The sequence below is a fragment of the Pararge aegeria genome, chromosome 17 (genome assembly GCF_905163445.1).
Source record: "Pararge aegeria chromosome 17, ilParAegt1.1, whole genome shotgun sequence".
Lineage (NCBI taxonomy): Eukaryota > Metazoa > Arthropoda > Insecta > Lepidoptera > Nymphalidae > Pararge > Pararge aegeria.
This window is the reverse complement of record NC_053196.1, coordinates 2,686,622-2,710,583: the sequence shown is the minus strand read 5'-3', so window position 1 is coordinate 2,710,583 and position 23,962 is coordinate 2,686,622. Positions and strand designations below refer to the sequence as shown.

Genomic DNA, 23,962 nt, shown 5'->3' with positions numbered 1-23,962 from the left:
ACCCGCCAAATAGCAATTTTATCTTCTCCCAGTCTAGCCTCTGAAGTGTTATTTCGGTTTTCATTTACACGTTTTATACGTTTTATTTTATATTTTTTCCGCAACAGAATTCATCGGTATGAGTACTTAGGTACCTCTTTGTCGTAATCAGTCAAAAAACTTGAAGAACTTTTTGAAAACAAGTTTTGAAAGTCTGGACCTCCCGTTAATTTACGTAGAACCTGTCCGAAACTGCCAGTAGTTACCAACCAATTGATAAATTCGCAGTTAGCAGGTTTTACCAGTACTTACTTTAAAAGTTTCCCCGCCACAAACTGGCGGATTACATATTTTTTCACAAGTCCCTCAATACGGGTATACTAGTACAATACATTGAAAGTCTCTTTAAAATTATTAATTTATATATGATTTTAAGTTATACTTGATACAGCGCGTTACAAAACTCAGATAAGTGGTTTTTCCGAACAAGATTCGGGATAAAGCTATCCTCATTCTTTGTAAGGTACCTAGGTACATCTGCGCGCGCATTATTCTCGTTTGAGATTAATCTTTGAATTATTTATATTGAATAAAAGTGTAAATTTTGCAAGTTTTGGATACAGACGTGGTGTTCACTGTTACACAGTTTTATACTTTTATACAGTGTTTATCGTTTCATTTATAAGCGGTTAAGTAATGTTATTGTTCTCAAAATAAATAAATAAATAAAAAAACAAAATAAATCTCCAAGATGTCAATGGGTAGTTTAGTTTTAGTTTTAGGTAGTAAAATTTTATGCAATTTCCTTTAAACGAATTATGAATTTTATGTAACCTTGAATATTGCACTATAAGTTTATTCTTACTTCTAATGTTCAAATTATTGCAGTCACACTTTTTTTTCAATTTAGATTAGTTTTTAAGGACATACATAAAGTTTTCAAAATTTTTTAAATGTATTCATTAAATTGAATGAATGATTGGATACACTTTTATTGTATGCCACATACCTAAAAATAGAGAAATATTGTAGAAAAATAAAAAACAACCTGTAAATTATTTTAAATGTTCATTCATTTTCTAGTCTATAGTTTTTACACGGTCGAAATTTATTCGGATGCGTAAATATAACATTTGTGATGGCAAAAAGAATAACTTCTTACATGTGTACATACCTACATACGGATGTTTTTTAAAGTTGATGGTATGTTAATTTTAGAATTTTTAGTACCCTCTTTCTTTATAAAACTATTAATATTTGAAGTTTATTGGTACTTTCTATAAAATATTGGTGGCATAGTAAAAAAACACTATCGTCATTGTAATTTTGAAGTAAATGATAACAAGTATTTTTTAAACTGTGCTACAACAGTAGCTTTATGTGGCAGTGGCTGCATAAGAACTTGTTTTCGACAGAAAAAGCAAAAATGGCATTGCCTGTGGGAGAATTTGTTGCATTCTTAGCAGAACTGTGAGTCTTCCAACATGAGCAGAGTGAACAAGGACACAACAAGGGTAGATTGGATCACAGTGGATCACACATAATCTGATTTCTCTGTCAAACAGAGGGTAAATTGTTTTTTGAAATGATACATGATCCATAAGTCTTGCATCAAGTTCCTCAATAAACATTCCTGTTTATTACAAATTAAAGCTGTCAGTGTTCTGTACCACTTCTAAGATTCAGGCATTTGGATATATTTTTTTTTTACATTTAAAATATTGGACTAAACTTTAATGGGCATACAACAGATTAGAAAGCTAGAAATACAGCAAGATAATAAATATCCTTACTTCCCACATCCAAATTTGATATGAAATCATATATATACTTACAAGATATCATGACAAAAATATGTTAATAAAACACGAGTGGAAAATTATTTTGATAACTTCCAATGGCTAATGGGATGCTAAATGCAAGTGAGTTTGAGCAATATTGATGCTAATCAACTGAATTGCCAGTTCTTTAAAAACACCAAAACAGATAACAGTGGAAGTGAGATACTTTTAACTGTTATCACATGTTAATGATAATAAGTAATACAGTAGGATAAGTGAAGGAAATCCTAAGAAAAATTCTAAACAAAGCCAACTTTCTAACTCTTAGGTTGTACAGAGAATATCTTGATAGAAACCCAAATCCTACTAATATTATAAATGCAAAAGTTTGTATGGATGGATGGATGTTTGTTACTCTTTCACAAAATTACTAAACTAATTTGTACCCTGGATTAACACATAGGCTGCTTTTTATCCCAGGAAAATGTCCAGGTTTGGCAGTATTCATTAAAAACCAATAAAACTGTGTACAAAGCGGTGGGTGTTGCCCACCTGCTAGAAACTAATAATTTTTGGCCAGACCCAGCAATCAAATCCAGAACTTGTGATTCAGTCTTCCTAACTACTAGGCAAACAAAGAACTGTTATGTAACAATTTTTACCAGGAAATTAGTTCTTTGAAATACAAGTTCTAAAAATCAAAACCAATAAACTATTACAAAAGATTAGCTCCAAAACATTTTACAGCATACCAACTATTTGCAATTTCAAGAATAACTTTCACATTTTTTAATTATGAGCAGCCAGAAATAGGCATATTTCCAATGTGCCTATTACTTTAAATGTTATATTTCATAATTATATTTTTATTGCTATTAATTTATGGGACAATTCATTCATCTAAGTATTTATTTTTTGACATTTCAATTCATTCATATGTAACTATTGTGTAACATTGCATGCCAAAATACTGGCAATACATTGTACCCTAAACCAATATGTAAAACCTTATTGACAAGTATTTTGCAATAAATGATTATTATTATTAAGCTACTACTTGGACAATATTAGGACTCACTGAACAAATAGAAATGCTTAGTCTGTCTACCTTTGTTACTTGCTAAGAAACATAACTTCATAATATTTTACATTGCCAGAAATGCAGCCTAAACGACTACCTTCGTTATCGAAAAGGGAAGAAAATCATATTGCGCGGCAAAAACCCCACCCAGGAAACAACTCCAGTACAACCAACCAACAACGCGAAACCGAAGACTTCATGCCGGCGTCGAAACAGCTGATAGCCTGAGTCTAGAATCTTCCATAACAATAACAACAGCAAAAGTGATAAAAAAACCTATAAAACTCTGTAAAATGTAACAATCACACGAAGAATATTTAAAGCACAGTATGAAAAAGCCATGCCATCGACTTACAAATGTAATTTCTAATAACAGCGTGATATCAATCGAAAAAATTGCCGGTAACCTAAAACATACGCTCTCACTGGCAATTAACGATAGTTTTAAACAATATAAATTACCAGACTAGAGATAAATTTAATAAAACCAAAAGCAGGTACTTACCGAGTGATTTTTCTCAAATCCGCATGTTTTACCGGCGTGAACCAAATCTCAATCAACTTTTCTACACCCTCGAAAAATTGATCATTATTCTCACTACTAGATATTACTTCCGTTCCAGCCATAGCTATATTTTATAAAATTTATTTAATTCAATACAAAGCAACAAAAAAATTAGACGGAAATCGTACACAACCGCAACGATTCAACTTCTGAAGTTGACTGACGTTTGCGATTGGTTTACTGAATAAGTGAACTGTTTTTAGAATAGATTTGAATGAATCAGCTGAATGAACGAATGAAAAAAACAATCGGCCATAGACTAAAGCGTGAGTCAATTTTGATGTAGGCAGTTGGCACCACTGTGGCACTGACACTGGCAATAATTAGCGCGCAAGGCAACAACACTTTCTGTTTCCAACTTCTAGACCAACGATAGAGATTATGCGTCTCCACTGTGGTCTTAAAATGAGCTATTTAACATAAATATTTTGTATAGGTATTCCACATTCCAAAGAGCAAATTAAAATATAGCACAATCTTGTGCTGCTTTGGTGCAGCGGTATGCTGACTTCTTGCGACGTGTGCGTGAAAAATATTGGAATAGGTACTTCATTGTCAGTCAAATTAGATACTTATTCGCATATTTTTATTCTACTGCATGAAACGACGGCAATCGTTTGTAGGGGTACCTACTTAAAGTTGTTTTAAAGACACCAAAATATTAGTTACATTTCTGTAATATTTTTTTACCAATGATAAACACATTAACTTTCTCATTGTTGTAAGATGAATAAAAGTTCCCGCGTATAATTTGATAAGCAAATGAATATAAATATTTTCACTTATTACACTCCCAATTGTTTATAGCGTCCGCTACATCGGTACCGTACAGCTTTTCTGAAGTCTGAACATAATTTTATTATTCCTGCGTAATTATTTCTCTCTTGGTTGGAAAGATGTGTAAAGCCCACCTCTTTTTCAGTAGGTACTAGCATTTTATCAGTCTTTAGCGCCCTTTTCAGCAGACGAAAATATCGTGTAGATACATTGTAAAGAATACATCACCAACAATTAAACCGATTGACGTCCACTGCTGGAAAAAGGTTTGACTTGGATTTCAAAATCCATGGTCACTGGGCCGCTTGTTTCCAGTGGCCTCCATCAACCCGATGTGTATATTTTTCTCTCTACGCTAAAATATTCTCAACGCTATCATAGATTTTATTTGTATGAAATGAGAAAAATAATTCTCTATCTATCCTTTATTTTATAAATACCTGCAATACAACATATTGATTATAATTATTATCATCACTATTAATCATAGTTCTTCAAAAAAAAATATTTCTGTGGTAATCCCCAAAACATGAACTAGACAAAGTTTGTTCATTTCTAAGCAAATAAATTAAATCCTATTATTCACTTCATTGTAGTTTAACTTATTTTAAGTGCTAAAAAGTCATTACTAGCTATAACGATTCCTAGCTCTTTTCTGCGATATTCCCCGTAACAAGGTGGAGTAATTTTATCTTCCCACGGATATTGTTCTGCCACTACTTTAGTATGTCTTTTCTCTTTAATTGCACTACGTTAGCCCTTGACTACAATCTTACATTGTGGTAAGTAAGTCTAAGATGGTAGCGGGCTTACTTGTTTGAGTATGTCACCCCAATCGGTTCCGAATCTCGTGGCAGTAAGTCTTTGCTGATAAAGTGGTGTTACTAGCCGGCCGAAGCCTCCCACCAGACTAGACAAGAAAATTCGGAAATAATAAATTGCCAAGTAGCATCCGCATGCTGATCTCCCAATTATTAGTTAATTGACTGTTGCTCAGCATTGTGCTACTTCTCCACTGTTATATAAGACACTAAAAAATATGCATTAAAAAGGTGTACAACACTCATGAACAATGCTTCCCATCTCACAAGTGCAACATACTGTCTCCAGTTTTGTTCCTGGGCCAGTCTCTGTACTTGGTTGACATGAAGTGTCTATTTTCAGTGTGATCACATACTGTCTAACGTTACTAGTGATTCATCAGTAGAGTTAGACAGTTGAGTACAATCTTGACAAGATAGGAATTAGAGAATGAAAATATAAAGAGTTCCTACAAAATATATATATTTCTATAACTTTTCGAAACTTGCAAGTAATTTGTGTAACTGTCCACTTTCCACACTTCTTATTGGCTTAAATTTACATTTTGTCAATGGAATGTTCGGTGGTAGATCATCTTCTTTTTCATCATGACAGAAGTCTTCTATACTAGGCTCCTGGTCCTTTTTTAATGGAGCCTTTGTCTTCTTATCTTTCTTGTTCTTTACATTTGCAATGTCAGCATTGAGTTCTACAAGATTTCTGTATATCCGGTCGTTAAAATGGAAGTTAAGCTTTCTTGTTATCTGAAAGGTTATATAAGAGTTATATAAATTTGCATGAAGTACTATGGATGTTTGTAGTTATAATAAATATAGGCATAATAATTATCATTTATTGTTCTACCACTACCTCAATTTTATTTTAACAAATTTGGTGGATTGCCGTGCTAGAAGGCTCATTGGTGACCTAGCCAATTAAAAACTTAAGAGTTTGGAACATTGTTGCAAGGTTGCCTGCCTTTCGGTATTCTATAGGATATATTTCGGAGAGTGTGCTCAAGAACTATTTGATCTAGTTCCCCCCTCGCCTTTTTACCATCTAACCGTGAGGCACTGCGTAAGGATCTGCATCCCTACTTGGTTGATATACCACGGACGTGTACGAAGCGCTTCGCATCTTCATTTCTGATCCGCACCGCTAGGATCTGGAATGCTCTTCCAGCTTCCATTTTCCCCAGTTCCTACAATATGAGTACTTTCAAATCAAGAGTGAATAGGCATCTTCTAGGCAAGCGCGCTCCACATTAGGCTGCATCATCGCTTACCATCAGGTGTGATTGCAGTCAAGCCCAAAACAAACTATAAACAAAAAAAAAATTGTGTTACTATAGACTACTCTCGGATACCAGTGGCTTAAAAGCTTCATTCTGATCATACGAGTATATAGGCTGCCTTAAACAAAAACACAATTATCACATTAGTGATAAAAACCTGATAGCTTAATTGTGATTATAGAGGCATAAGGGTTGACATGGCAGGCATTAACAATAAAAAAGATTTCCTTAGAAACTAGCTACGAGCTTAGTTAAAGACAAACATGCAAAACGCGAGACCCAGACAGTTTACAGTGTGGGCTAAATAATAATTATCTATTATTAACAAAAACTTACTTTAGCACTTAATTCAGTTTTGCTAACTTTTAAATCTTCCAGAGAGTGTGGCGGTGGCGCGCTATTCTTCACATCTGATATAAAATTTGCTAACGCTGCACTGGAACATAGTGCGGGATGGTCAAGTTCATTTTTATTAGAACATGCTTTAACTTTCGATGAGCCGGCACTAACAGTTCGCGTTTTTTTATCTTTATCTACTTTCTGCTCGTAGTTGCGCAGGAGAGTCTTTTTTATCTTGGGATCAGTGCCAGCTTTCTTCATTTTCGTTTTGATTTCTTCATTTTAGTTTTGTAATCAAAACAAATTCAAAAGTCTGGTAACCGTTGCCTTGACAGTAGTACCAGAAGTAAACATTGTTTTTTTTTTTTATTCTTTCCCATAACTCTATGGAGGGTAGAGGTAAGGAGAGTCATCTTATATGGGAGAAAAGTTGAAAAAGTGTCCAGTTGTTGCGCTAAATAACAGTTCAAAAATCCTCCACAATGGCGCTGGTGGATGCACAGGGTATGGTATGAATGTAGCAATCGTAGATGAATTGAAGTATGCCGAGTTAAACAATTTAATGTCATTATCGACTAAAGTGTCATTATCGACAGATGATCCTCCTTACCTCTACCCTCCATACAGCCGGCATGGCAAGTACTAACCACAGAACTAGACATTCTTTAGCATAGACAATATACTATAAGCTTCTCTTTTATATAGTGTCACTGTCAGTGTCAACTTCAGCTGTGCATTGGTTGTGTGGTTGTGTTTTGGGATTTCCCTTAATTTATGTGATTTTTATTTATTTTCAATATTTTATACTATTACTTACATTTAAAAAATGAGCAATACATCTCTAGTATTTAGCGTGAGTATTAATATCGTGAATTTTTTGTGTACCGCAGCATATTTGTTTTTGTATGCCACATAGACTGTATTTCAGAATCCTGAGAACTTGCCTGTAGAAAATGTAACCATATCTATATCAAACACCGGCGTTCTGCGACAGATAAAAGCACTGGTAAGCAGTTTTACTCATGAACAATAGATAATTTTGTAAAACAATTTGAGAATGTAGTAATATTTCAAAAAATCGATTTTGAATCATTCATCGGAGTAGCTATAAAATATCGTTACGAAATGTTACACAATTATGTATGTATCGTTAGGTTACGTTACGCTACAACTTTTTTTTAGAAAAATCTCTAGAAGTTGGAAAATATTAAAAAAAAAAAATCTTACATTCTATGAACAAAAACTTACATGTAATTGTTTTATGTATTGGGGAAAATGGAAGCTGGAAGGGCATTCCAGATTCTAAAAAACGAAAATGCAAAGCACCTCTTCATATTGCTATTATATTATTTTTCTTTACTGATGGTTTGTATTTGAAAGTGCCATTAATTAAATTTGCAAATTACTTTTAACAATGATGATGTGGATTGATTTTGGAAGATACTTCTTAGTAGCATTTATAACATACCAATTCTTCAATTTCTTTATTTTTAAATAAATCAATGCATTGACTTGCTACACATCTCTTTTACTTGTGCATAAAAAAGCTTTAAATTATAATATAGTACAGTATGATTTAACTTTGGCAGTGTCCGGGCCAATTTCTAACAGACTTTAAGCTGCTAAAGCTACAAAATCCTGGATAAGCCCACACTGCATGTATACAGCATACATATGGGTGTATGTATACAGTACACTTATTTCATAATATTATTTATTTTTAGGACCCATACTGGTTAGAGAAAAGAGATTTAATTCTATATGAAAGACCACCTTCAGGCTGTGAATTAGTATTAGGGGCATTAGACTCTTGGAAGACCAAAATGGAGGTGTATATTGGAAATTTAAAATGGCTTTTAGGACTTGAACATTATAGGTAAAGTATATTTTGTAAAAATAAATATTAAACAGTTTAAATGATATAACATTGGTCTCCTGTTCTAGAAACGTATTAGTAATGAAATTATAAATCAAATATTATTGTGATTAACCTTGCTCAAAGTAATATGCTCTGTCTATATTTACTGGTAAACGCAGCGTTGGTCGACCTCCAACGAAGTGGACGGACGACATTAGGCGCGTCGCAGGTAGCCGCTGCATCCAAGTGGCACAATACCGTGGAATTTGGAACTCCCTACAAAAGACCTATGGCCAGCAGTGGACATCTATCGGTTGATTTGATGATGATGATGTTGACTATATTTTATCTAGTTTCTAGTGCAAGCAATGTGTCAAGTGCATAGCTTTATTGCTGTATGAAAAAAAATTTTATTAATCATAATAATTACTTTAACAAATAGATAATAGTAATATTAATAATTATTCTTTAATAATCAAACAAATTATGCTTCAAGGTTTTGGAGTACAGTTTTATACCATCCGCAATGTATGGACTCGTTAATATCATTTATACAAGAAGCTAGCCCTCCATACATTCCTCCACATGAATCCAAAGAAGTACAAAAGTTATATGATGAAATACGGAGGCTTGTTCTTGTTGTGTTCAGTAGACTTGTTACAAATAAGGAAAGTAAGGTAAGGGAATAAAGTTGAATTGAAAACTTCCATTACATTTTTGGTGTGCACAAATGTATATAACCCAACCCAACTTCTTTTACAGCTATGGTAACACTGTGCTGGTTCACAAATCAACAACATCCTTTTAATGCTTAGTATAGAATAAGTGAAGAAGACCTAGCCTCTCTATAGGGGATATTGTTAGGTTCACCAAAGAGACTGATAGGTTTTAGGGGGGGGGGGGGGGGGGGATGCTGCCAGGACACCAGTAAACCTATGTCTCAAACATGGGGAATAACATTAAATATATAATGCTAAGTACCCTTCTACCATTGCCGAGGATCTGTTTGGTGTGGAGTATACAGATTTATAAAATTATAAATTACACCATACAGATTCTCCTGCTCCTTAATTTTCATAATATAATGCAAATATGAGATGGTAATACCTGGATACTTTGTTCTAGTCGCAATGGATGACCAAAGAGCATATGGCGAAAATTATATACGACAAGTTCATATTTACGATACCGGTGCTTTGGGACATATGCGTGATATACGGTGCGGACAACTCCAGACACGTCTCACGTCTTATGGACGCAGTATTCTCTTTGCAGCCCCGTTACGAAACGGATGCAATGCAAGCTTTGATGTTTGTGCAAGAAGTAAGTTTGTTATCCTTACTAACACTATAAGCAAGAGCGTCACCACGCTCTAACCTAACTTCGTACTAACCTCACGAACTAACCTCACTTCGTACCAATCAAGCTGTCTTTGTTCTTTGTATAGGTAGTATTAGAGCTTTTTGTGAAAAAATCGTGAGATCCCATCGTCTCCACATTACCAAACTAGATGGCGCCGCCAAGTTCCTGCATCGCGCTAACGAAGTGTTCACGAAATTGACCATATATAACTACAACTTCCAAAGATGAATTTTTTTGATGAATTTCCAAAGATGAGTTCGGACCTCGGTCCCCGAACACGATCATCCCGCCCGGAGGAAGATCTTCCAATTGTTACGGTCGAGCGTATCACTTAAGCTCCCGTACAGCCTTCAGCAGTCCACTGCTCGACTAAAAGCCTCTCCCAAACGGATCCTTTGCCCATAATCACCACGCTGAGTAGAAGAGATGTAGGAGAACCACAGAGGACGCTGCTGTCCGCTCTCCTTTTAACCCTTAGTCACCACGTACGACATCAGCGGGAAGAGAGGTGTACCACACGGTATGTGTTACAATAACAAGCCATGTATATTAACCTATTACAGTTGTTTTAGTCATTCAAATATATAATCATGCAAGTGAACAAGGACTACGAGAGCGCGGAGCCGCCGAACCTTCCAGAAACTTTCAAGGGCTTCGGGGAGATAAAGCGACCCTCTGGGAGTAAGGTGCAGAATAAGATCACGTTCGACATCCTCAAAGATCTGGTCATACATATGTTGGACACGGCTATAACTTTGAGGATATTCGCCGAAGTTTATCCCAAAAGTGTGGATATGATGAAGAGGACTAACTTCGTTTTGAGGTGAGTTATTCGTAGTCGAAAGAACAGGCGTACTAGCCTAGGTGGGGTAGGTCAGATCGTCCGCGGACGTGTCGTCACACAAGAACACCTCTATGAAACATTAGATTCACCAATCAATATTCACTACGCAACAAAAAGTAATAAACAACAAAAAGTAACTGTCTTAGCATTACTCGATTTCTCTAATGCTTTCAATACAGTAGATTTTGAAATTCTTCTGGCTATTCTTGATTCCATAAATATATCCTGTAATGATTTAAATTGGTTTAGTTCATACCTCTATGACCGTAAACAGTGTGTACGTATTGATAGTAAGTGTTCTTCTTGGTGCAGTCTCAGTGCTGGTGTCCCACAAGGTGGTGTTCTTTATCCTCTACTTTTTTCCATTTTTATAAACTCATTGACAGATTTGCTTTCGCTGTCTTTCCATCTCTATGCTGATGACTTGCAGATTTATACGTCAACCTCTGTTGATGACATATCGGGGGCTATCACTCGTTTGATTCGGAACTTAATTAGTTCATGGAGTAAATCGAGTGGGTTGTCTATAAATGCTAGTAAATCCCAGGTCATCTTAATCGGCAGCCGGCAGCACATCTCTAAAGTTAGCTTCTCGTCTCTTCCTTCTGTAGTCTTTGATGGCGCTATACTTGAGTTCAGCAGTTCTGTTAAAAACTTGGGTATTATCATGGATAATACGCTCTCGTGGGGTCCTCAAATATCCGAGCTTAGTCGCAAGATCTACGCTGTAATTGGTAGGCTTAAAAGGTGGAAATACTTTTTACCTATTCGTACCAAAATTTGTCTGGCCCACTCTCTTTTACTTCCTATAGTGGACTACGCAGACACGTGTTATTCTGATATACCCCAGTACCTTCTTAATAAACTTGAGACGCTCCAAAATCTAATCATAAGAATTATCTTTGGGCTTAAGAAATTTGACCAAATTACTCATTACCGTCAGCAACTCAAGTGGGTAACTGTTAATGATAGGCGAAATATCCATATTCTTACTTTACTTTATTCTCTTCTATATAGTCCTATCTCTCTGCTTTACCTTAAAGAGCGTTTTTCCTTCTCTCAGCATCTTGTCAGTCTCCGGTCGGCGAATGACAACAAGCTTGAGATTCCCTTATCTCGCTCTCAGCGCTATAACGAGTCATTCACTGTTAAAGCTGTAACACTGTGGAACTCGCTCCCCTGGGAAATACGTCATTCCGAAACCATTCACCTGTTTAAACATCGCTTAAAGAATTATTACTTATCTATGTAATTGAGTAGTATGTAAGTTTATAATAGCATAAATATATATCACATATATCTATCATAGTATATATAAATTTATGTTGGTATTTGTGTAGTTAATATGTAAATGTAGTATGTATGTTCATGTAAGTTTATATTACATTTCTTTTTTTTTTTTTTTGTAACTTACTTTATGCACCATCCATTCTCCACTCTTTTATCGGCTTCGTACGCTCAGGTTGCCTTTAAAAGATCACTTTTAGTGATAAGGCCGCCTTTGCACCCTAGCACTAAGTACTATTACTGTTTTCCTTGTATTTTCCTTTTTTTGTTGTGTTGCAATAAAGTTTTTCTATTCTATTCTATTCTATTCTCAAATAACCTAACTTGTCTATAGTCCTTGCTTGGTGTGGTATTTTGTGTTTGTATTATCATATTTTTCATTTTTCGTATGGATATGAGATTATTAAAAAAATAACCGAATTAGTGTTTTTTTTATCTGTCAAGTGTCAGTTTACGGATCTCCTCAACTTTTGCGATCCGCCGAATGAGTGTCGTAGATTTAGATGGCGCCTATCGTTGCTAGTCATCGCATAAGAGTTCGTGAAACGAGTTTTTTTTCGCTAGGAATCACCGAAATCACTAGGCATCCTATGAAGGCTATTTCTAGTTGGATTCAGAATTACATCTACAAAAATGTATCAAAATTATATATAGATCACATCACATCACGTAAAAAATTGCAATTGTTATCATTAAATTTAAAATTTTCATTTTAATTAAGGGAATCTATTTTTTTTAACTAATCAAAAACTAGGAATATTGATAATAGAGTAACAGTTCCGGTAGACGAAACTTTTTTCTGCTAACTTATTTTCTTTTCTTCAACACGTTGCTGAACTTATAAACCACTTAAATAATAAATAAATAAACTACACGTAGCTTGTGTTATGGGTGCTAAGTCGACTGATGCTTATAGTATACATATAAACACCCAGAACCTGAAAAACATTCATGCTCATCACACAATAATTTTCCATTTGTGGAACTGCGCCAGTCGGCCGTCAATTTAAAGTTATATAACCTATTTGTTCGATTCAACTGTGTTTGATGGAATTCTATGAATATTCATATTTAATTCCCTAATTTTTTTTTCTTAAACACTATCATTCCTTCCAGTATAGTCCAGCTCTACGAGTACGGAATACCACTGCTGTATGAAAAGCTTCTAGAAGTAGCAGATGAGACCAGCGTCACGTACACAGAAGTTGAAGGCTATATCGATTTGGCTCGCGCCGAATTTATCGATATACTGCGGGAAATGCTTGCTGTATACAAGAGTGCTATACTAAATAGAGAGTGAGTGTTTAGCCGTGTGGCCACGGCAGATCAGAATACAGTTGTCACCACCTTATATATATATATTAAGGTGGTGGTGTAAGGATATATATATATTAAGATTACTAGCGGACCCCAGTGCCATCCGTCGGGCTAACTTTTGTGAATCTAAACCATCCAGGGTGCCACCCAAATGCATACCAAAAAATTCATTCTAATCGGTCCTGCCGTTTAGGAGGAGTTCAGTGACATACACACGCACAGTAGAATTATATATATAATAATTATTAAATGTCATTTACGGTTTGGGTTTAATATAACTGCCATACTTCCTAAATGGTTACCCCACTGCTATCTTAGACTGCATCAACATTTACTACCAGGTGTGATTGCAGTCAAGAGCTAATTTGTTGTAGAATAAAAAATAAAATACATCTAAAATGCACGGAGAAAAAAAAATGGCTGACAATAGACATGCCTGATTTATTTACCACAACAATGCTGTTCTTGACTGCCTGTAGGTATGCGATGATGCCGCCAAAATGGTAGCGGGATAACTTATTAGGGGTATGTTAAATACCCCTAATCAGTTTCAAATCTAATACTTCCACAGACGAACGTCGGAGTAAAATTGAACCTATTTGTGTTGTGTTATAGCGCAAAATTAACCACAATTATTTTTGACAGAACGTTTGTAAAACGAAAATCAGAAAGTACAAAGTTTACGACACCCAAACGAGTGGAGACATTAGGTTCACTTCACTTTGCGGATAATATTTATACCCAAAACCGAAATAATACTTCACAGGCTTTAGAAGTACATTATGTACTGTCTCTGGGACTTCTCTGTGAAGACGAAAACCTAATAGATCTGGAGTAAACCACTGCCATAGGTTTTACTGTAATGAATCAGATACAGCCCCAACATCACATGCAAAATTAAAATCATCTGACTCGTACGCGTCGCATAGCGTAGGTACCATACGCGTGTCGGTCTTTTATCTCCAATAGGGTTGTCATAAGTAAACACTTAGATTGTTTTGAATTAGTTTATTTGGAAAAATAAATATGCTTTTGATTTAATATTTTTACAGGGCGATTTCTTATGAAATATACTTGAGCATCCTTCAATATTATTTCGTAATTCTGTTACACGTTGTATATAATGATGATATATATATATATATATTTACCTTTTGTTATGATAACCCTGTTTTCTTACGTTATGTGCAATAATGTGTTTATATTTTTGTTTGCAGTGGTAGTATATCCAGCAACGTAGAAGCCTACCTGTCAGTTATGTTGGACGCTTTATCCGAGCGCCTGCTTATAAAAGACTATCAGATGTGTTACCCGGTCCACGAGGACTTGGAATTGCTGCGGCAGGCCTACCCGGATATGTATCCTTTTTCAATCCCCCCCCACATTAAAAGAGGGGTTGCTAAATTTCAGCTATGTAAAATTCATAATTCGTTTAAAGGAAACTGCAAACAATTCTACAAAAATTACCATACCATTGACATCTTGGAGATGTCTCTTAAAAAATTCAAAGTTTTTATTAAACGTAAGCTTATAGAAAAGTCCTATTATAGTATAAAGGACTATGTAATCGATAAAAAGCTTGGGTGTGAATTATTGCTCTAACCAAGTTGCTCTTCCAATAATTTCAAATGACAATGTGAGATGGTGATAGCAAAAAAAAACCGGCTAAGTTTGTTGTGGGCTTTTTAGACCAGGACGCGTTTGTAACCCTCGTAGCTTTAGTTTTAAGTTTACGAATATGGTTATCGCCATCGGCTCACTACCGTTTACTTCTCATGTACGCATCAAAACTGCCACCTTGAATAAAGATATTTTTGACTTTGACTTGCTATATCGTGATGGCAATGACGATCTACGTAGCGCAATGACGAGCACTGTGCTCTTAAAGGTGGGAAGGGAGTTCGATTCCGTCAGGGGCAATTTGGGAATTTGCTATTTTTGGTATAATCTCTGGTCTGACCTGGTGGGAAACTACGGCCGTGGCTAGTTAACAACCGTAACGAAAAAGACGTGCCGTTCCTACTACCATGTATGGTGCTTGCTGCTACAGTATTAGTAGAACTCTTGTGACAGCTCGTCTGGTCAAGTACCACAATCTTGTCTGGTGGGAGGCTTCGGCCGGGGCTACTACCCTACCGACAAAGACTTGCCGCTAGACAACGATTAGGACTGCATCATCTCTTACCACCAGGTGAGATTGCATTCAAGAGCTAATTTGTTGTGGAATAAAAAATAAAATACCTCTAAAATGCATGGAGAAAAAAAATTGCGGACAATAGACATGCCTGATTTATTTACCACAACAATGCTGTTCTTGACTGCCTGTAGGTAAGCGATGATGCCGCCAAAATGGTAGCGGGATAACTTATTAGGGGTATGTTAAATACCCCTAATCAGTTTCAAATCTAATATATAAATATACTACGACAATACACACATCGCCATCTAGTCCCAAAGTAAGCGTAGCTTGTGTTATGGGTACTAAGATAACGAATAAAATACATAAATACTTATAAAATATAGATAAACACCCAGACACTGAAAAACATTCATGTTCATCACACAAATATATATATATATATATTTCCAGTTGTGGGAATCGAACCCACGGCCTTGGACTCAGAAAGCAGGGTCGCTGCCCACTGCGCCAATCGGCCGTCACGTTGCGCATTCAACCAGGCCAATATGTTAAGTGCATTGTATGTAACTGCCTTAACTCGCACACAGAGACTCTGTAAAGACTGATTTCATTCTGCAAGCGATTTATTCTAACATAGATGAAGACGATATAAAACCGGAGGGAATACAGACCACAGACAAACTAACGAATGGCCATGTTGAAACCATAGACAACGGCCCAACAACATCCAAAGACAATGACATCCCAGATAAAATACGAGAGCAGTCTTTGATAAGCGAAGTGAAAGATATACTGCCACACTTGGGTGATGGTTTTATATTGAAATGCTTGCAGCATTACGGGTTCAGTTCAGAAAGGGTTATTAATGCGGTTCTGGAGGATACCTTAGCAGATAGTTTAAGAGGTAAGTCTTACTGAGTTTTACCTTTTTGTGTTTCACGCCCTTCCAAGCGGTAGTAATAAGAGGTCTATCATAAACTAATCCCGTTTTATGTAATACTAGCTGTTGCCCGCGACTTTGTCTGCGTTTTGATTTTGTATTTTGATGTGGCATTAAATTTAGTTGTAGTTCTAAAAAAAAAATTAAGTAATCAGTATCGCTAAGCCTTGAATGAGGGGTTTGCTGCTCGCTGTCCGCTGAGGAGTTCTGTCCTCTATCTCCAACCACAGTTTGGGCAAAATTAAACACATATTATAACCTCTGCGTGATTGAGTAACAAACGCCCACACCTCACATTTATAATATTAATCGGACTACTGGCCCACTACAGGTCACGGGTCTCACTTCGCTGGCTCAGTGCGGAATTAGTGGACTCCACATACCTTTTGGATCATGCAGGTTTCCTCACGATATTTTCCTTCGCCTTCACTGATTTAAAAACGCAATAGCATAGAAAATTGAAAGGTGCGTTTCGATTCGATTTCTTCCCCCCCCCCCCCCCCAAAGTGAAGTCAAACCCACTGGGCTCTATTATCTCTTCATGACGATATGTATATATATACCAGTGTAATTTATGACAGGACTCGACAGAAATCTTCCAATCATCCCGGACGATATATTAGACGAGAAGTTCCTGGAAACTGGAATCGCAAGGCTGAACGTTTTCGACGGGGACGAGTTCGATATTATGACAAGGGATGACGTGGACGTTTCTAGAATACACGTGGGTAAGAAGAAGGAGAAGTACAAAAGCCTGGGGGCGATGTTGGATGACAAGACAGTGGTCAAGAACAGGCTGGACATATACAGCAAGTATAAGTGAGTATTGCTATTCGATATTGCACTCCTATACAACGTGTAAATACAAAATTCAAAAGTAGGCCTAATATAAGCACTTTTGAAACGTCAATAATAATAATAATTTAAAAAAAAAAACCTTTATTGCCATACACTATTGTTAATACAAGATTAATAACTAAAAGAATCATCAATTAATATTAACAATATGGCAAATGGCCGCAAGTCTGTCTGTGTGTAGTGACTCTACTACAAACCGAAATAATCCTTCACAGCCTCTAGAGATACATTATGTACTGTATCTGAGACTTATCTGTGAAACAGAAACGCTCATAGTTTTTGAGTAAACCATTGCTATAGCTTATACTAAAAGAAATCAGATACAGCCCTAAAACATCACATGCAAAATTCAAGCGACTACTGTCACTTTTTAGGTGCGCGTCGCGTAGCGTAGGTACTATGCGCGTGTCGGTCTTTTATCTTCAATAGGGTTGTCATACGTGAACTTGGTTATCTCCACTCATTTCTCAAAGTGGGCACCGCTGCACAAAGACAATTTTTTTTTTTTTTTTAAGTACAGAAGTAGCGCCTTGTGGTTCAATTTATACTTCTGTATACGGCCGCCAGGTCGGGAAGTCCTGCCCTAATAGGATACTAAATTCTCTTTTTAAACTAGCCTATAAGTATTTACTGTTTTTTTTTTGTATACCTACCCTCGTTTTTATTTTTATTTCTTGTTATGGAAGAGCGGTGGCTTCTGACACAGGGGTAGTATTACTACCCTTAAAAGAAGGCTCCAGCCATTAGCGTTTACAGTAATTTTATTTACCTAAATAAACTATTTTTATTTTTATATACAGTGATAATGTAACGCAAAAGTTAAAACATTTCGTTTTTTTCAGTTTGGTCTGCGACGAGGAGTCGATGTACTCGGACGAATACGACGACACGTACGATTCGGACGGCGTGGCCCCCACCGCGGACGTGACGGACGACCCCCGGCGGCCTTTCGTGACCCCGCGGGCTTTGCAGCAGAGGCAACGGGGGGCAGAGGTTAGTCAGACCCCACATCTGTACTGTTTTCTGTCGACCTGGTACTTGAGACTAAAAATTAACAGAATTATCTTTTACATTATAAGGCAAGTAGGAAAAAGATAAACGAGCGGTAAATACAGTAATTCCCGTTTTCACTAAAACTAGGAAATACTTACGTCTCGCATCCTTAAAGCAGTACGGATTTTACACACGTGTAATAATAAACGGGTGTAAACTTTTCCTATTCGCTTTGTTTAGCCACCGTGCTTTGTTTGCTTTGTTATAAGTAAGTTAAGTCAAGTAGGAAAAAGAATAAACAAGCGGTAAATACAGTTATTCCCTTTTTCACTAAAACTAGGAAATGTGTACGTCTCGCATCCATAAGGCAGTACGGATTTTACACACGTGTAATAATAAACGGGGGTAAACTTTTCCTATTCGCTGCGACCAAACAAGCTTTGTTTGTTTTGCTGTTTTTTTTAATAGTTTATCGAACAGTTATGTGCATAACTAACCTTTGGTACCTTTGGTGGTACTGTGGACAGGGTTTTATAATAGTGCGTAGGTAGAGAAGACTTAAAAGGAAAAATCGGATGCCTTTTCTTTATTGGGTTATGTATAAAGAAAGAAAACGTTTTAACAACTCTTAGATGATGTCGAAAATGTTAGACTGTGTGTTCAAGGAACTCATAAACTGACATTTGACAGATGAGAAAAATATAAATTAGTTTTTTTTTATTTTTAACTTCAAATCCATTCGAGAAAAATATGATACTGCAAACACAAAATACCACACTTTGTGGCAAGAATCATAGACAAGTTAGGTTATAAGAGTTGCCTAGTTAAAATCGATTGGTTAAAGGCAGGAGCTCGACTTCACTTTCGGGGGCCCAAGTTCGAATCCCAGCACGCACCTCTACTTTTTCAAAGTTATGTGCTTCTAAGTAATTAAAATATCACTTGCTTCAACGGTGAAGGAAAGCATCGTGAGGAAACCTGCATGCCTGAGAGTGCTACATAATGTTCTCAAAGGTGTGTGGAGTCCACATATCAGCTTTTTGGGCCAGCACGGTGGACTCCAGTGTTAACGCCTTCTCATTGTGGGAGGAGACCCGTGTATGCTAGGAATCTTTTTTGATTAGGAGTTACTTAATTAGGCATTACATTGTTCGTCGTTAGTGAAAACCATTAGTCTAGTATTTAGGACTTCGCCCTTCCTTTCCGGAACGTGTTCGATTCAAGGCACGTACCTCTTAACTTTTCGGAGTTACCTTATGTGCGTTTTTATTTGAAGCATTTAAATATCACTTGCTTTAACGATGTAATCAATTGAATTGTTTGGAAACCTGCAAACCGGGTAGTTCTCCATAATGTGCTCAAAGAAGAGTCTACATATCCCCACTTAGCCGTGGTGGACTTTAGTCTATACCCTTGGGTATAGACTATACCTAAGGATAATATCTATACCCAACCTATATACCTATGGGTAATGGTTGATGAAGGTGCAAAAAAATACGAATGAATATACTTTTATTTCACACCACAAAAAGTACATAAAGAAATGTATATTAATAAATTAATAATATAATGAGTATACTACGACAATACACACATCGCCATCTAGCCCTAAAGTAAGCGTAGCTTGTGTACGTGGGTACTGAGATGACTGATGAATATTTTTATGAATAATATACATATATACTTAGAATAAACATATAAACACCCAGACACTGAAAAACATTCATGCCCATCATACAAACAGTTTCCAGTAGTGGGAATCGAACCCACGGCCTTGGACTCATAAAGCAGTAACCAAACAACGTATACAATTTACCTAACTCAAAATATATACCTACTATGTGATACAGTAGAAATGAATTTGAATAACTCAATCATAATTTTTATTTACAGGAGGAATCGGAGGAAGAGACTGAGGCAGTTGAAGAGGAGAAGGCAAGAGAAGGAGCCAGGAATATGGACTTTTGTAGGAATCCGGAGGAAATGCGCGCGCGCAGAGAGGCCAACATGGCGGCGAAGCGCGGGAAAGGGTTCCGACCACAGCCGCCGAGGTAAGCTACTAAGGATCTTTCTTTTCTCTCCAATTAGATTGTCATCCTGGTTATATCGAAATCAGCTTGTTTCAAGGATTAGTAATCTAAATATATGCGGTGTTACGGTGTGAAATATAAAATATCAGCTTCTGATGGCATTTGTTTTGGCTGGTAATTGGCTGGTACCCGCGTTTTTCTTTCGCGTTTATTACTGTTTACACTTACAATTTACAATTTATTTATTGTGCGCTCGAAGATGCAATTTTATATAATTACCCTCTTTTTTGTAAATTAGCATGTAAGTTCCATTTAAGTGGAAATTCCTTTATGAAACAATAAATATCTTAAACCGGAAGGAAACCTGCATGCCTGAGATTTCTCCATAATGTACTGAAAGGTGTGTGGAGACGGATTTATTGCAGGAATAATAACATAATAATAATAATAAGTCTATTTCAATTAACAGCTACACAGTAAATTAAAAATAGTACAAAATAAGGCAAACACAAGGTAATGTGTATCATGAAAACCAAATTCGATAATACTGCTGTAGTGCAAGACTGAGTCGCAGTTATTATCGCCCGTCTCTGAAGCGAGAACCATACACTTAAATTAAATGTAGTGATATGAATTAAATTCAATTGAAAGCATTGATAAAAGCTAATTTTTTTTTTTTTTTTTGTTCATTTACATGAAAGACTTTTCTACTTTTTCTACAGGAATGCAGACGTGGTGGGTAAACAGAAGGGCCAGGGTCAAGAGAAGGAGGTGCTCCAGAACCGGGATAAGAAAGAGAAGCACAAATCCGCCCGGGGCAACCACAACAGGCGACAGGGCGCCCAGTGGAAACGCAGCCAGGGCATGATGCCGTCCTAAACTCAATAAGTATACATTAAATAGGTTTTGCTAGGCAGTGGCGTACTAACATAGGATGTCGACTAGAGTAGGTATTATAGGTAGAGTTTGGGCCATGATAGACAGAGCAGGGAATTTTGTTGCTGCCAAGCGCACATTGATGATGTCAGCATGCTGACAGGTACAAAGGCATCTCGCAGCTTGCCAGCATCTACTTAGGTATTCCGCAGCATGCCAGCATCTACGGAGGCATTCCGCAGCATGCCGGCATCTACTGAGGCATTCCGCAGCATTTGAGCATCTACTGAGGCGTTCCGCAGCATGCCGGCACCTACCGAGGCAGCCCGTAGCACGCCAGCAACTTACGACGCATCCTGTAGCAAACCAGCAGCTATAGATGCATCCCGTAGCATGCCGGTGTCTAGGAAGGCATCTCGAAGCATGCCTGGAGCTATAGATATATCCTGTAGCATGCCAACAGCTAGCAAGGTATCCCAAGAATGGCGGGACATTAGTGGATTTTGCCACGGCATTTGCAAACGCGTGCGCTCCCCCTTGCAAAGGGCACTGCCTCACCCTACGATCGTATACCGTAGCATGCTTTTGTATCCCTAGGCATGCCATCGCATTCCGCGGCATCTGCGTGTAAGGCACGTCTCGAGCCTTTGAAGTAGCCGCCGCTGCTTATATGTGACGCATGCCGCTTTATCTCGGCTTAACAAAGCGTGTAAACTATGAGAGCAAACCAATCTTTATTTAAATACATTAAGTTGCCAACCGTAATCGGTATCATACATGTAAGAAAATGCGCATTGTATTGCGTTGTATGGAGCACTTGTTATCTCCATACAAAATTTAATACGGCATGAATTATTTTGTATATATGACCAATGTATTTTGTCATGTCTAATATTACATCTTTTTATACCTCACAAAACTACTCTGTACAACTATCTGTTTGGACGTAACACATTTGTCTGTTTCGGCTAATAACCGTATGTCAGCCAGTAGAAATCGGCCACTTAAAAATCGTTCATAAATTGTCGGATTTTATTACTTTGTTGTTTTATTATTTTAATAATTGTTATTTGTTATTTTCCATAAAGTCGGTTTTTTGAAAAACGATCCATAATGAGAGATTTAATTTTATTTGTTTTAACTTTTGCACTAAGCGTGACATCTGTTTACGTTATAATTATTGTAATTTTGACAGTATTGGATTACTTCACCAAGATGTACAAAAATGCCACTCAGTTTGTGTTGGGACTCGTGGTATCTAAGGCCGAGTGCCACTGACATGAAATGACCGCTTTTTAAGTACGAACGTCACGGTCGTAGTTTAAAATTATTATTGGTTCATCGGAATCACAAAAACATCTTCAGGCGAATGTTCGTACTAATTTGTAGATACTACGGCTTTTGTAGCACTAAAAACTCTATTTAAAATCCTGTAAATATATTCCTTGTTTAATCGGCCGTATTCACTTTTCACTTTGAAGCCGTGATAGCCCAGTGGGTAGGACTTCGACATCACTTTCGGGGTAGCGGGTTCGAATCCCGGCTCACACCTCTAACTTTTCTAAGTTATGTGCGTTTTAAGCGATTAAAATATTACTTGCTTCAACGGTGAAGGAAAACATCGTGAGGAAACCTGCATGCCTGAGAGTTGTCCATAATGTTCTCAAAGGTGTGTGAAGTCCACCAATCCGCACTGGGCCAGCGTGGTGGACTACGGCTTGGGTTCTGTAGTGGGCCGGTAATAGGTTGGTATGATGATTCACTTTAAAATTAAAAAAAAGAAGAAGGCCCTCGGGGACTACAGATTGTTTTACAACGACCACAAATAACTTTTTACAGGGTAAACCAATTTTATGATTTGGTTTTTATAGGATAGTGTACCTCGAGGGTAGACAAATTTGATGATGTTCTGATAATATTTTTGGAGACGGAAGTCAGATCTCTAACTAATAGCAGTGAATCACTTAAGATCACTGTAGTAAAGATCATTTAATCGTTAGTAGTTTATATAAAGCATTGAAATCGGTTGTTTTGTTATTGAATCTACAAAATCGGCCAGTGAATAATCAACCCATTTTGCATGACTATTTATATTGAGTGCTTAATCTGCAAAATCGGCCAATGAATAATCGACCCATTGTGCATGAATATTTATATAAGTATCTGTGATTGACAGATAATTCTGAGAAATCGGCTGATTTTGTTTACACAAAATAGGTCATTAAAAAGTCTTTCTATATCAGTAGCGCTTAATATACCGTTATTAAAAATTCGGTGTAAATAGGTACTATAAGTTATTTAAGATTTACTACCTTTGTAATAAATTAATCTATATTTGGTCCTTTGTGTTTCATTTTCTTTTGCAAAACAGAACTTTCGGGAAAATGTGGAACGAGCAAGCGGGTCAGACTGCCAATGATGTCACATCATTATTCCATGGAGTACTTGAGCCAATTAAGAAAGGAAGAAAGAAAATACATTTATTCATGTCTAGTGTTACAAATAGTACATCTTATATTGATAAAGAAACAGAATGTCTGTCTCCAGACAGAAAGGTTAAAAAAGCGTGACGCAAATTGTCATCTGACACCCGAGTGACGAAAATTCAAAAAAAATTGTAGCTAAGGTGATGGAAGCAGAAAAATTATGATTAAATTAACAAATAAAAAAGGAGTGTGCGTGTAACCCTTACGCGCGATTGCAGTATAACTTTTATTATTATTTTTTGATGAAAGAGTAAAACGTTCCTGGGACTCTGCCATTTCAATTAATATTCACTCTTTCATTTTATATTCTATTTAAAATTCATTAATATCACTTTCAAATTATATAAATATTTT

The 23,962-nt window shown here is 36.6% G+C and overlaps 3 protein-coding genes across 3 annotated transcripts in view; 1 reads left to right on the top strand and 2 right to left on the bottom strand.

Annotated features, from left to right (window-relative positions):
• The window catches only part of LOC120630805 (S-adenosylmethionine decarboxylase proenzyme), a 48,383-nt gene extending 44,915 nt beyond the window's left edge, over positions 1 to 3,468 (bottom strand). The window contains exon 1 of the mRNA XM_039900092.1: positions 3,347 to 3,468. Within this exon, the coding sequence (XP_039756026.1) occupies positions 3,347 to 3,468 (122 nt within the window). The remainder of the gene's footprint in view (positions 1 to 3,346) is intronic.
• A 1,981-nt stretch (positions 3,469 to 5,449) lies between these two features.
• On the bottom strand, positions 5,450 to 6,963 carry LOC120630962. The gene is made up of 2 exons (XM_039900332.1): positions 6,615 to 6,963; positions 5,450 to 5,748 (listed from the first exon to the last, which is right to left on the bottom strand). The coding sequence occupies exons 1-2, from the start codon at positions 6,876 to 6,878 to the stop codon at positions 5,473 to 5,475; spliced, it is 540 nt and encodes a 179-aa protein (XP_039756266.1). The 5' UTR covers positions 6,879 to 6,963; the 3' UTR covers positions 5,450 to 5,472.
• A 384-nt stretch (positions 6,964 to 7,347) lies between these two features.
• LOC120631021 (activating signal cointegrator 1 complex subunit 2) lies at positions 7,348 to 22,675 on the top strand. The gene is made up of 13 exons (XM_039900412.1): positions 7,348 to 7,470; positions 7,546 to 7,623; positions 8,342 to 8,493; positions 8,972 to 9,152; positions 9,601 to 9,798; positions 10,410 to 10,660; positions 13,085 to 13,264; positions 14,503 to 14,643; positions 16,013 to 16,329; positions 16,947 to 17,184; positions 18,066 to 18,216; positions 20,110 to 20,267; positions 20,969 to 22,675. Exons 1-13 carry the CDS (start codon positions 7,444 to 7,446, stop codon positions 21,123 to 21,125), a joined length of 2,229 nt encoding a protein of 742 aa, XP_039756346.1. The 5' UTR covers positions 7,348 to 7,443; the 3' UTR covers positions 21,126 to 22,675.
• The last annotated feature ends 1,287 nt before the right edge of the window (positions 22,676 to 23,962 follow it).